Consider the following 14,461-nt stretch of genomic DNA (forward strand, 5'->3'; position numbering starts at 1 on the left):
CCTATCTGAATGAGCACTGTGCCTGATCACCACACTCTGTCCTGTCTTCATTCAAACCTTTCTTAACTATCTCACTCTTCATCCATGTGTGTGAGTACTGCACAGACTGACTGCCAGTTGCTGGGGGGACTGGCTGCCAGCTACTGGTGTCAGACTGGGGGTTTTAGGTGCCCTTATACTCTATTATATATAGCTATCTGGGGGCACCCATGGGTGTGGGGTGCCTGCAACATCAGCCATCATGACAGTGTGCATCTGATTGCAGCAAGCACTGACATAGACAGAGAGTAGGCAACCAGACAGCAAAGGTGTGTGTGCTTGTGAACCTGGAGGATGTCATCTCTGTGCCTTCATCAGTGACCTTCAGCTTCTGCCAGCTCAAGAGGAGAAAGGGACAAAACCAGAGTCAGTTCCAGTCAGACACACAAACTCAACACAGACTTCCCCACTGTGAGAGTACCCAAGAGTTGGCCCTGGTTGCCCAGAGAGGTTTTGTATTCTTGCCATGGTCTAACCCCAGCCAGCAACTAAGCCCCACACAGCTGCTTGCTCACTCCCATCAGCCAGATCAGGGAGAGAATTGGAAGGGTAAAACATACTCCTGGGTTGAGATAAAGACAGTTTACCAGGAAAAGCAAATGCTGCACACACAAGCACAACAAACCAAGGAATTCACTGCTTCCCAAGGGCAGGCAGTTGTTCAGCCATCTCCAGGGCAGCAGGGCCCCATCACACGCAGCAGTTACTTGGGAAGACAAATGTCAACACTCCAAATGTTCCCCCCCTTCTCCCTTCTTCCCTCCATTTTATATACTGAGCATGATGTCCTGTAGTCTGGAATATCCCTTTGGTCAATTTAGGTCACCTGTCCTGGCTGCGACCTCCCATGTACCCCCAGGTCCCTCACCAGCATGACAGCATGAAAAGCAGAAAAGGCCTTGGCTCTGTATAAGCCCTGCTCAGCAATAACAAAAACATCTACCATCAACCCTATGTTCAGAAAAAATCCAAATCACAGCTCTATATCAGCCACTGTGTAGAAAAAATAATTCTACCACAGCCCAAAACCACCACAAGTCTTCATCTATGGAAATACTCAAAATCTGGATGTGGTCCTGGATAGCCAGCTCCAAGTAGCCTTGTTGGGGAAATGGGCTGGATAAGATGACCTTCAGAGGTCCCTTCCAGCCTCAAATATTCTCTAATTCTGTGCCTCATTTGTCTGTGCTTGTCTGACGTGAATCCTGTATGTAAATGCTGTTACGAGAAGTAACCCCCACAGCTGACAGCTACTGAAGCCTGAGGACACTAAAACAGGCTTTGAATGGTGTTGCTTAATGATGGATTTTGGAGGCCAGCTGCCTTGCCTTCATTTTCAACTGTGGCAAAACCTCTGGACCACACCACTGCAGTGTAAATCCCTGTCTCTGCCTTCTTACAGCCTGTGGTTTTCTCTAGATTTAATGTGCTGTTGATGATACTGGGGTTAGTTGATAAAGATAACTTGCAGCAGCAGGTACCTGCCAAGTGTGTTGTGTGAAACTGGAATAAATATACCAGGATAAGACAGACGTCTTTATGGTCCTTGTCTTTGTACAGGTGTCACTGTAAAGGTAAATGAAGAGACGCCACTGAGCTGATATTAAATCAAGAAGGATATGAATCTGAGCTTGCCTGAGTCAGTAAAACCTTAGCACTGACTGATGGGCTTTAGAGTGGCTTCTTGGACAGCAGGAGGACACATTACTGTTTAGGTATCTTAAAAAATAATTGATTTGCTGTAACTCAGTGAGTTGTAGTTCAGTGGTGTGTTTGTCTTAGACATAAAAGAGGATACTTACTAAGAGATTCATTTCGCCTTAAGTTGCAGGGAAAAAAATCCCAACATTTTGTATGCTCAGGTATTTTAGTGTTTGTTCAAAGACTTATGCTAAAATTGTGTGATGTTCTGGATTCATTTCAGTCTAGCTCAGATGAATTGCTGATTGAAAATCCTTGTCTGGCTGTTTAAAACACCTTGCATCTAATGTGGGGGTTTTGTAGTTGTTGTTTTGTTTTCCTTCAGCTGCCATTGTCCCCTTTCCTGGGAGTTGTACACCCTTCCCTTTGTTGGAAGTGTATTATCCTCCTCCTTGTCCAAATTACTTGACTCTTCTCTGATCTCCTCTCCACACAGCACAGTCTCATATCTGGGAAAGGTAGTTTAAGCTTTTGACAGTTTTCAGCTGCATGAAACCAGCCTTAAGATACTTGCAAGTTGGGCATTGAAAAAGAAAATCAGGAAGTTCTAGTAGAATAAGAGAAAATGCATCACGAAAAACAAGAAAATAAACAGAAAAGAGGAGGCAGAGAGATAAGTGCTTAGGCTTCTTAGAAGTCAGAATGGGTTTGTTCTCTCCTCACTTGAAGGAAGCAGTAAGGTGTATTTCCCTTGGGGATTTGTGCTCCACTGCACATTTACAGTGCTGTCAGCAGTCAAGTGCATCTGCTACTGCTCTCTTGCTACCTCCTCTTCATGAGCAGATGCAGTTCCTCTGAAACTGCTTTGAGTTCAGTCTTTCAGGTGCTGGTACTCTCCTCGGAATGAGACACATTCTATTGGGTTTGTATGCAGAGCCCATAGCTGATAATCCTGAATTTCTGACCTAAGACACCAACAGAGGAAAGAACATGACTTATTTTTTATGTGGTTGACTTTGCATGCACTGTTTTGTCTTTCATTTGTGATACCAAGGGAGATGCTGAGATTTGGGTAACTGTGAAGAGAGACTGCTCTAAGATCACCAGTGCATATCATCCATTGTTCTAGCATGGCTTTAGAAACCTCACCATAGGGCTGAATGAATAATTAGGACTGCTGCAGAGATGAGGAACCTCATTGCTAGTTACAGGTCTTTTAATTTATATGAAGATATAAATACACAACAAGCATTTGAAGAAATCAGCAGTTAACATATCAACAAAGCTGGGCTTCAGAAGCTGCCACACAAAGATGCATTAGGCTTTCTTGGAATTGGAGAAAGATAAAAGCACAAGGCCACTATTAAGGCACCCTTACAGGCTAAAAAAATACCTCTTCTAACACTGTTACACTTCATTTCCTTACTGTTTTGATGTTTAATCCAATGGCTAAAATGCAAACACCTCTTTTTCCTGATCTCCATTTCAGTTCTTTGTCTTTCCCTTTGCTGGAGTAGTTGAGACATTACTTAGGCCTGTATCAGTTAAGCAACCCACATCAAGGGACTGGCAGAAGATAAAGAAGTAATTCTAAAATACCAAATTCACAGAAGGATTTTAGCACATGCTAAGTTTACAATGCTTGAGTAATCTTTTTGATACCCTGGTAAATCTCTGCTTTAGAAAAGTTCTTAGGGAAGATCTTCTGTTTGGGAAGTGGAAGGATCAGGAAAAGGCACCTTCTGTGTTAGGGGGGAAGTAGGAATATAATGTAAAGTATTTCATAGTCAAAGTGCTGGATATTTTTTGTGCTCTGCTGCTTAAATTTCACCACCAGTAAATAACACAATATTGCAGTTTTCTCTTCTATCTTATTTTGTAATGTCTATGAAGAGAAGAAGAATTTATTTATTGTCTTTCCTAGGAAACAACCTGAGACTGGCCCTCCTACCTAGCTTGTATGTGCCTTTGGCATTTTCCCACAGTCCTTAGGATGCACTTCCATATTTTTGTCATCCAGCCACACCCTGAAGAAAACTTAAAATAGAAGAGTGCTCAAGTGTAAAGGCAGACAGAGCAGGTTGTAAATGCCTCCATTTCTGTAGAGATAATAAATATAGAATGAGAAATGAAAAGCAGAGAGCAGAGAGAACTTTAAAGTCTTCCTGAAAAATGACCTTTTACCTCCCACAGGAAAATTCAATAGGAGAGAAGAGATGGAGCTGGGTAAGTAAAGTGGGTTTGCTCTGGATTATTACATGCTAATTACTTTGACAGCTGCTTCTGAAGCAAGATCTACATTCAGGGCATATGCAGTCATTCCACTCTGTCTGTCTCTGTAGATCTAATTCTGTCAGACTGAGTTATAATTCAAGATCAATGGGAGGAAGGGAGAAGTCTGTTTCAAGCAAATGGTAGCCCTAGATGATACAAAAGTAAGAAAGATCCTTACCAGAGCTATTTAGGAAACTTGGATGAACACTGCAGATGGGATAAGAATCAGTGATTTAAAGGCTTTCCTACCTCTTGCTCTGCTTCCCTACATGGATACATAAGAAGAATATATGACTTAAAAGGAATATTGTTCGTGTAGCAAAGTGTCACATACCAAGCAGTGGAAGAGATTGTAATTTAGTGACTTTGACAATGACTAGATTTTAGTATAGGTAAATTGAAAACAGATCTTGTTATTTGCAAATAATTTTAAGATCGATAAATTCCCTACCGTTTGTATGTTGCTGACTCACTGATTATTTGAGTCAATGTGGGCTAAGTCATGAGGTGTGATTAGGTTTGCCATATAGCCAGGTTTTCTCAGGCATGTTGTCCTATTTCCAGAAAGAATAAGAGGAAGGTGATTAATTATTCATGCTTGTCACAAAGCCTTGTGAGAGGTCCTGCCCTTCCTTCCCTTCCCCCATACTCCTGCAGTCCCTGTGGAGCTGTCTCTCACCAGAATGGGGCAGAATGATCCCAAGCTTACCAGCTCTGCAGAGCCAGTGCTGCTGCTCCCTGCCATCTGGACATGTCAGAGCCACCACAGTGGTGCCTTGCAGCTTCTGGACAGAAACCTAGGAGCCCTACAGGCAGCAAGCATCCATTTTAGTCAGTAATAATCGGGAACCATCGGGGCCACCAAGGTCTCACAGAGCTGACTGCTTTGTCTGTATTTTTTCCTCTGCATGCTTATGTATCTATGCATTTAAAATTCCTTCTACTTTACCTATAAGATATAGAAAAATCTCTCTCAGATTGACAACTGATGTAATAGAGATGGAAATGATACGGATTTTATACAACTGGTATGCCTTCATATGTTGCAGACATTCTCACATGCAGAGAGCTCTTAAGGAAGCAATAGGGAGGCTCACTTTACAGCCCGAAGCACCAAGGGGATGTCATGTCTCTACTAATAATATTCTGGAGTTTATATCTCCTCACTGGTCTTCTAAGTTACTGCTTATTTTAAAACTTCAAACTTTTCTAAATAAAAAGTTTAAACTGTTTCCTGGCATTCAATTGCTTCTCATGTGCTTGGTGTTCCTGGGGAAAGAAACCCCACTTTTAACATAAGCAACTGCTTTTTTAATGAATAAGGTTTCTCTTTTATTAAAATTCAGTATTAAACTCCATATAGGCTAATGCTTTTCTTTTGCTTTTTTATCACTCCCTTATTACGTATTAGGCTGACCCCAGTTTTGGGAGAATCACTTGGTTAGTTCTAAATATAGCACTGCATCTGCCCTTAAATAGGAGTGAAGGGGCAGTAGCCTTTAGAGAGGAGAATTATTTGTTTTCCTTGGGCAGTGTTTGCTAAGCTGGGAAAGGCTGGTCTTCCTCTCTGCTTTACAGTTTTTCCATCTCCCTAGGTAAGTCAATTTTCTATCCATGTTTTTCTTGTATGGAACAAATGAGAGTGCTTGTAGGAGGAGGTTGAGTGCTTTCCTGTAAAAAAAAAATACTTTCCTCAGGGAAAAAAAAGTGACAAGTAGGACACAAAATGATTCATGAAAAGCAAAACAAAAACAAAAACAGAACGAAAATTGTTTTGTCCTGTCCATAGTCATAGTCACCTTGATTTTATTGTGTATTACATTCCCTCTGTTTCTTTCTGTATATAAAGAACTACATTGCAGAAATCCATAGGTCTATTCTTGTATATGCTTGTCCAATTGCACAAATATTGGCAATGCCACTTTCTTGTGTGCTTATACTGTATGATTTTTTCTGAAGTCTGTGTGTAAATAATTAAGCATCAAATCCTATAGTAGCTTGCAAAACTATTTGACCTTCTGAAGAATGGGATGTAGGTAGGGAAAAAAAAATCTGCTTTTATTTTGTGTCTGTCGTGCTTTCAAGTACATGTTCCCAGAAGATGTGTTTCTGGTGCCTGTATTGCTCTAAAATAAGTGATATGTTCTGGGCCACATAAAAATTCCAGTTAAATACCACTGATAGAGTCTTAGGAAATCAAGTTCATGCTCTTGAAATTATGCCTGTGTGTTGATAATGCCTATGAGCCAATAAAAGTACCATAATGAAAGATAATGAATGTTGGGATGGTGGCAAATGATTTTTAGCATCTCACTGTCCAGCGTTCTTAGCTGTCCAGTTGAAGGGAGAGAATACACTTTCCAAGTGAATGGAAGTCTTCAAACTTTATCAGAACATGTTTGAACATTTGGAATGTTAGGGTGGCAAGGATCCAGGCAAATTTAGCCTCATTTAATTCCCAGTCTTGTATGATCATGAATTCACAAGGTAACATCCACATTAGTACCCTACCTGGGATATATACTGTTCAATTTCTATTAGAGATATGGAAAGAAATTCAGTTTGGAAGCTTCCACTCCTCTCCTTCATGAGAGTCACAGAAAATGCAAAATTACATTATTATATAGACTCATTAAAATACAGGATCTGGTGCTTCCCTCCACAACAATTACCTTGCTGGAGGGAAGGGTACCCATGCAGCATGCCTGCTGCTCACCTCCACAGAGCAAGGGTCCCTATCAAGGGTTGGAGATATGACTGTGACTACCCATTATATATTTCAAATTACCTCCACACTAACTGTCCTGGCTAGAGTGTGAAGCAAGCCATTCAGCAAGCCATTCAGCAAGCCATTCCAGGGACTATTACAAAGTCAAGGTGTTCAATCTAACTAATCATAGATGTGCTATAGTGAAATAATTGCATTTTTAAACTGCTGAATCTACCTGTATGTCATTGAAAACAGTATCATTTGATGTTGGGAAATGTTGAAAGTCGACTTATTCAGAACATATGAAATTAGTAAAAATGATAGACAGATCTGTGATGGCTGGTACTGTCAGCTGCTTGAAAATGTTGCTTTATTGGGTATTCAGATAAGTAGAAATAGAGAACTCTTTTTTCCCTTTTTTTCTTTTTTTTTCTTTTTAATTTATGTTTAATAAAAAAAGCAATGCATGCATTTTGGGGGATTTTGTGAATCTGTATAAACCAATTGGTGATTTTGTGAATCTGTTTAAACCAATTGGTGAAATGAGGAAAATACTATTTCCATGAAAAGGAGGTGCAGTCGGTAAAACATAAGACTAAACATGATGAAGCTAAAGAAATCAAAAAGAAAAACACAAAAAGTGTTCAAGCTTGCTGAATGATGTCTGGAATTCAGCAGAGTAAGCAAGTGAGAGTTCCATATGATTATTTTTTTAATGATGAGCATTTTTGTTCTATTGTAAAAAAAGAGCTAAAACTGAATTCTTATGTGGTCTGAACAAGATCTTCAATGGAAGGCCTGAAACATTTTAAAATGACAGTACATTTGAGTAGATTTTTCATTCACAAAACGTAATTTTCTGTGGAAGATCTAAATATACACATGTGTTCAGAGAAAAAAAGACTGGAGAGACATATTAGGAATTTTGTCAAAGTGTTTTTTTATCAAATTAGTTTCTTATCAAAATGGAGAAGAATTACCCTCTCCATACCGTTCTGTTTAGACTGCAGTGTCTAGAGCTGCATAATGACTCATGATGGTTTTACAAGATTTCCACCAAATTCAGTTTATGGGAGAAAATGATAATATGTTATTAAGTCTGCAATCTCTACAGCATGGATATAACCATCTGGACAGGATCACATATTTTTTGAGGCAGTATGGTAATTTTTTATACTGGTTGTTAGAAGCAATTAATAGAAGGTGAAGTTTTTTTTCTATCTTTCATTATGGCATGTAGGTGATATGAATTTAAATATGTTTTATCAGTAAAATTTCAAGGGCTTTTACACACCATAAAAATATAAGTTGGCAGCTTTCTGAGAACATTTAACTTTGAACAATGTGGGGAACAGCTAGCAGAACAAGAGACAGGTAGAGAAAAAAATGTTTAAGTTGTGGGAAAAGCAGGACAAACCCTCAAATCAGTGCAAATGGACAAAGAAATTTCTGCCTACGTGAGGACAGGCAAGAACTCATGAATAATTTTTGGCACTTCTGCAGATGGCCAGGAACAGCGATGAGCACAGAAGTGCATGTTGCATGGTATAGCACTGACAGGTCAGGCTGAGAAAATACATGCTGTACAGTGCATTGCTCATGACATGAGCCCTCTGAATCTGGGAGTGCAAGTTATCTATCTATGGTGAGTGTAGCCATGTTCTTCTTACCATGGCATTTGTCAAGCCATCCATCAATTTAGTTGGTTGTGTGCCTGCTCTCTGAGGCAATGTAAATGATCATGCTACAATTTACTGCTTGTCCTTTAAATCTTAAATTAACTCACTTATCAGACTAACAATGTTTATATCAGACCCTTGGCTTCTCTGCTCAAGAATGTGGCCCCTCGCCACGTGGTCCTAGATTATGGCTTTCTATTCAGATCAGTATTACTGTGTCACAGAACTATGCATATCCTGACCTGGGAGCTTGGCCTTTTACTCATGGTCAAGTAAAAATTGTTATATACATGCTACAAAGCATGAAGAAATGTATGTTTTTGTAAACTGACTTGAATAGTCTAAGTCACCTGGGGTTGATGTCATTAATCCTTAATGACATTTTGGCTGAGGTAATATTTTTATTTGTGTTTAATAATTTTCTGAGTGGTTTATTCAGCACATAGATTAGTGAACTTCAGATCCTTTTGATGTCCCCAGCATTTTCAGTCATAGAAACAAATAGGAATAATAATAATAATACTATTGAAAAGAAAGGAATACAATGATGCTACATTGCACTAACAATGTAAAGGTCAGATGAGACACCAACTGTTTTAGGATCATCTTTTTCCTATAATTCTAAGTCTTTTTCTTGAAATGCAGGGTCATTCATAGGATGTACATGGATGTAACTCAACAACTGTTTATGACACACAGGCCATGTATTTCAGCAACGCCTCCGAAATTCTTGTGGTAGAACTTGGTAAATAAGACTTGAGCTTTTAATTAGTTGTAATCATTCAGATAAATAATTTGTCTTTCTCTCTCTGGACTGATGCTTTTTTGTTGTTGTTGTTATTCGACCACTTCCCTCATGTCACTTTTGAGTCAGTTCTACCAATTCACTTGACAATATAACTTGGTCTCTCTCTGTCATTAATAAAATTTTGGTTCATCTAAATCAATAAATTCACTGGGGTTAAGCTATCATCATCATATCATGTTCTCTAACTGTCTTAGTGGTAGGTTGTCTAAATATTAGAATATATTTCAAAAATCTCATATAAATGTGTATCAGTGGAAAACTGGTAAAACAGTCAACATATTGTTCCTAGGAATACAGTATAAACTTCTTTTATCAGGAGGTCAATACCCTACATACTATTTTGACAGTGGGACTTCGATTTTGCTCTTCTGATACTTTGCAGCACTATTAAGTATTAAATACATAGTCTGAAAATGTTGTTGTAATTAACTGATTATTATTATTATTACATTTGGAATTGTTGCCAGGCAGCTCCCCTCTGTGTTAACAGAAGGCAAAGTGAGTCTGGCTGCTAAAAAGCTCTGTTAATTACTTGTATGAAGGATGTGAGTGGATGGCTACCCTTGTTTCTATGCTAGATGTGTTTGGGTAAATGTGAAAAATATATGAACGAAAATTTGAGGAGTCCTGGGTGCTGACAAATAGAAGAAAATACACTAATTAAAATGTAAATTTTACATTTAGTGAAAAAGGTTGGACTGTAAATGACAATGGTGTTTTCTCCTCTCTCAAAAATGAAAATAACTTAGACTGATCTATCCAGATAAATGGGTATTAATCTGCAATACTTATAAAGTGGATCTCAGTGTGAATTATATACATAGCAACATTTACATTGCATGTTGATAAATTCACACAATTATTTAACTTGACCCCATGTGAACAGGAGTAGTACTTAACAGTGGAGTGAGCTTACCCTGTGTTTGTCTTTTGCACTTTCATTTAGGCAAAAAGTCTAATTAAAAATAGAAAAAAGGGTAAATTATACCATTAATTGTCAGTTAACATATGAACTAATGTGGAAATCCAGTGTCATATACACAATAGTTACACAGTTAGACAGCAGGAAGAAAACCAGTGCTCGATGTGTGCAGATGTAGAATCACACGATGTACAGATATCAAAACTAGGAGAAGCCAAGGCTGCTCGTGGGTCTGTGCAACTCTGCTCATGTAACCGAAATATTTTGTCATATGATGGGTTAATGGGTCCATGAGGAGTCCATGTCAGCTCAGCTTTGTATGAGGTCATCTTACTGAGCCAGCATCTCTGTGAGGCGCTCAACTAACTTGGGTCATGCTAACTTTCAAATTTCTAGATAGATGTGGCAATATATTTCTTCAATGCCCCATAGTAATAATGTAAACCTGTTTAATTTTTGTTTTGCAGCATCTTGTGCTTTGCCTAAAGCTCTCATTACTGAACCTGTGACTGGTTGTTCTCGTATCTTGGAAAAGAACTGAAAAGGTAACTGTAAGTTATGCAGAAGCTGCAGCTATGAGGTGATAAATTGTAAAAAACTCTTTAGATCTCTGAACATTTTAAAAGAAGATGTGACTTCTATTAAATATACTTACTGTTTGCTCCTTACTTTTTCTTGGAAAAGCAAAAGTAGCTGATAAGAGAATATCATAATTTGGGAGCACCTGACTCTGCTTTTGACTATCTGCAAGTAACAATCAGACACGGAGTTTTTTACTCTACTTAACCAATGACTACTAGCATTTCCTTTTTTTTGATGAATACTATATGCTGGAAATATGGTATATATTAACTGTCATTTTAACTTGTTAAATGTTTTATCTAAATGAGTTTATAAGATTTCTTTTCAAACTCCTTTGAGCTTTCATTTGATATACATCATGATGCTGCTTATTTATGTGACTTTTTTTTACAAATTTGGACTTTCGATGAGGGTCTGAGGCAGGTTCTTCTTGCATGGTCTACATCCAGGCAGGGCCAGGCTGTGGGGAGCTGGAGACTGGTTTTTCTGTGTCATTTCTGGGGCAGAAACTGATGGCCCTGGGGACTGACATAGGGTCCTGGGCTGTGGGCAGGGTAGGAGGAACTCTGGAGGAGGCTGGGCTGGGACAGTCAGGTTCATTGCTGTCCTCAGGACCCTGACACACTCTTAATGTGTTCCCTGGGTGAGCTGGTGTTGCTTCACTTGCTGTGGTTTCCCTGAGGTGGATCCCAGGCTGTGCCTCAGCACCCTGGGTGCTAGCATGGAGCTGGCAGCCTCCATCCTACAGGGAGCATAACAACAGGGATGCTCCCCTCAGCTTTTAGTAGGGTATTGGATGTTACTGCAGTAATTTACTTGGATAAATCTTCTTCTGCTTTATAGACTTACACTGGGAGATTGCTTCTGTTGTCACTGGAGTGTAGGTGCCTTGTGGGGGAGGTTTTGGCTGTTCAGTTGGGATCCCTCAGCACTGTTCGGGACTAATGGCCCAGGATTAGAGAACCTCATACCCCCCCGAGACTGCAGTTATACAAGCTGGCACCTACTCACAACATGGCTCGTGATTTTCCCCACTTTTGCAGGAAGTTGTCATCATATTCCTAATGAGCACAAAGGGATGTAGGCATCTCCATGTCCTTTTAATAATGCAGTTGTTAGTCTGCTTAGCTCTAACTCAGTGGGAAACGTGCTCTTGTCCCCCACACTGCTTCTAGGAGCACCCTGAATGTTTCTTAGAAACTTCTATCCAAATATTGATCAAAAACTATGCCATGCTTTGGAGAAAGTCCACAAGAAGGAAACCAGAATGATTTATAGTCCATGAGGAAAGATTGCATGAGCCAGCTTCGTTGAGTTTAAAGAAGAGAGCAGGAAAGAAAAGTAAAGAAAATCTTCAACAGGCCGGTACAAGAGTGAGCGAATACTGTCTATTTGTTGTCATGGTGAATTGAACAAAACATAGCGAGCATAAATTGCCAAAGTGGAAAAAGTGAAAGGTTTGAAGAGCAGAGAGCTGAAATGTCTAACAATGGCCAAAAAACTGTCAAATTTCCATCCCTGGAAATTTCTCTGGAGGCGTTAAATGACATCTGCAAAGAAGGAGAAAAATGATCTGGTGAAATATCTTTTACGCTATTTTCTAAGATTCCGTAGCTCACACTGCACGACTGATAAGATACAGCTGGAGGTACCCACGTGTGTGACTGATGGCTCTATTTGTCACAAATGGGTGCAATTTTCTACATTTCAACACATTCACACACATGTCTACATATCAAAAAAATATCAAACCAAAGAGTCTGAAATATATGGCTACATGCGTGCATGGCTAAATATATGGCTAACTTCACTCTCTGCAGGAATTACTGGCTGTCACAGAGGAAGTATGTCTTCAATAGCAGTGCCATTTTACCAGAGGAGGCACAAGCACTTTGATCAGTCCTATCGCAACATTCAGACAAGATATGTACTGGAAGAATATGCAGCAAGAAAGTAAGTGCTGTGTATTTGAGCATAGGCAGGTCTCTCTTTTGGGTAGTCAGTTCTTAGAATAAAGATACTTACCTTTCCCCTCCACCACAAAAAAAAAAAAAAAAGGGATTTATACAGAATGATAGTTTTCCTCTTCCTTCCATTGGCATGCTCCTTGGGAGTCTGTAGTCTCCCACCAACATAGCTAAACTTCCTAGCAACATTGCCAGATACCTACACAGACCTTTTAGCTTAGGATCTGTCCTGTTTGGTACCTCTAAATTTAAAATTCTTCCTTGTAGGCTAAAATTGAAACTCTGACTTTAGAAAAATTGCCCTGAAATTTATTGTAAGTTATAGAAGCATCTTTTTACCCATTCTTCTGTATGACATGATGATATTCCTTCTCCTGAAGTTGGCTATAACTTATTATAGTTTTTGTGATTCAATTTCCTTTTTAAATTTAAATGAAAGCTTAATGCTTCTAATTTGAAATCTCAGAGTTTTAACCAGAAAATGCACATTCTTTGTATCTCAAAGCCTGAAACTTTGTATTGTGGTTGCTTCAGAATCGCCGTTCTCCCTACTTAGTAATTAGTAATTGTCTAGCTGATCCAGTTTCCCTTATGAAAGATGAAAGTCGCAGAAAGATCTGTGAAATATAGAAAAGCAGGAATAATTTGAAACAGACAATGCTCTGGGGAATCTCTATGATTTGTGTATTAGACAGTCTGGTACCCTTGCGGTTCACTGAAATGCTATCATCACGCCTGAATGATTGAAGACTGAAATAAATATAAATTTAATAGAATGAAATAAAAATGCCTAATGACCCCAGTGACAGACGATGGGCATTAAGCCCTGGAATGACAAGCAACAATCACCACTTAGTGCAGTCAGAGAGAATGCAAAGATTTCTTGCTGAACAGTGCTCAGTCATGATGCTCAGTTCACTGAGCTCAAAGTAATTTCTTTGACATTTGTGAGTTCATGTTTTACCTGAATTGCTGGGTTATAACAATGTCTTTTATATTTGAAGGGCTGCTTCCAGGCAGGCTGCTTATTATGAATCATCTGGCTTGGGCAAAACCACGTGTAGACTCTGTGCCAGGAGGGCACGCACCTTGGCGCATGAAGCAATGCAGGAATCCAGGAAAAGGTAAAGCTCTGTTGGTCCACTCTGACCTGTGTAGTGGCTCTGGTCCCAACTCTTTTTCCAGGGCTCTTTTCAGAGTTGACAAGACTGGAGGCTTCTCTGTCACTGTTCTTCACTAATCTATTTTGGCTGGAACACTAAATGACTGAGTGTCACTTTCAGTCTCATATTTCAACCCAGAGTTGTTCCCCTGGTCCCCACTCTGACCCTTGAAAACAGCTTTAAACCAAAAATAAATTAGAATCCACCTGGTACCCAGAACTCATTTTCAATAGAACTACTCTACTATTCCTAAATTTCTAATTTGGATCAATTAAAATGTTTTAAATTCTTTCCTGAATATCAAAAGGGTTTACTGTCATGTCTCAGTTACTGCCTTGATAAGGTATCCCAGAGTAACCATGCTGATGACAAAATCCTCCTTAGTGAATTTTATTGTTTCTGCTCTGTTTTGCTCTACAGTTACAGCACCAAAGACACAGAGGATTTATATTACAAGGAGGAATTCTGCTGTGTTTGTAGAAAATATGTTGTGCAAATCATACACATCTGTATGGTTCTGGTACTTGGATTGGTTTGAAATATATAACCACAGAAGAGAAATCTCTAGGAAAATCAAATGATTTTGTATAATTTATTTTAGGTTTTAAAAACTGTTTTAAAATTCGGCAATATAAAAAAAATGGCAAGATATGGCTGGTATTTAAAGTACATTGAA

General features: G+C 39.1%; 1 protein-coding gene across 3 annotated transcripts in view; it reads left to right on the forward strand.

Annotated features, from left to right (window-relative positions):
- Window positions 1–5,418: 5,418 nt before the first annotated feature.
- MYOM2 (myomesin 2) overlaps window positions 5,419–14,461 on the forward strand; it is a 75,760-nt gene continuing 66,717 nt past the window's right edge. For 2 of the 3 annotated variants that reach the window (XM_038131997.1, XM_038131999.1), the window contains exons 1-4: window positions 5,419–5,549; window positions 10,541–10,618; window positions 12,476–12,608; window positions 13,627–13,746. In XM_038131997.1, coding sequence (XP_037987925.1) covers window positions 12,502–12,608; window positions 13,627–13,746 — 227 coding nt within the window. In that variant the 5' untranslated portion in view covers window positions 5,419–5,549; window positions 10,541–10,618; window positions 12,476–12,501. Of the gene's footprint in view, window positions 5,550–8,167; window positions 8,310–10,540; window positions 10,619–12,475; window positions 12,609–13,626; window positions 13,747–14,461 lie in introns of all 3 variants that reach the window. The other variant, XM_038131998.1, reaches the window with a different exon arrangement.

Source organism: Motacilla alba, chromosome 3 (assembly GCF_015832195.1).
Source record: "Motacilla alba alba isolate MOTALB_02 chromosome 3, Motacilla_alba_V1.0_pri, whole genome shotgun sequence".
Taxonomy (NCBI): Eukaryota; Metazoa; Chordata; class Aves; order Passeriformes; family Motacillidae; genus Motacilla; species Motacilla alba.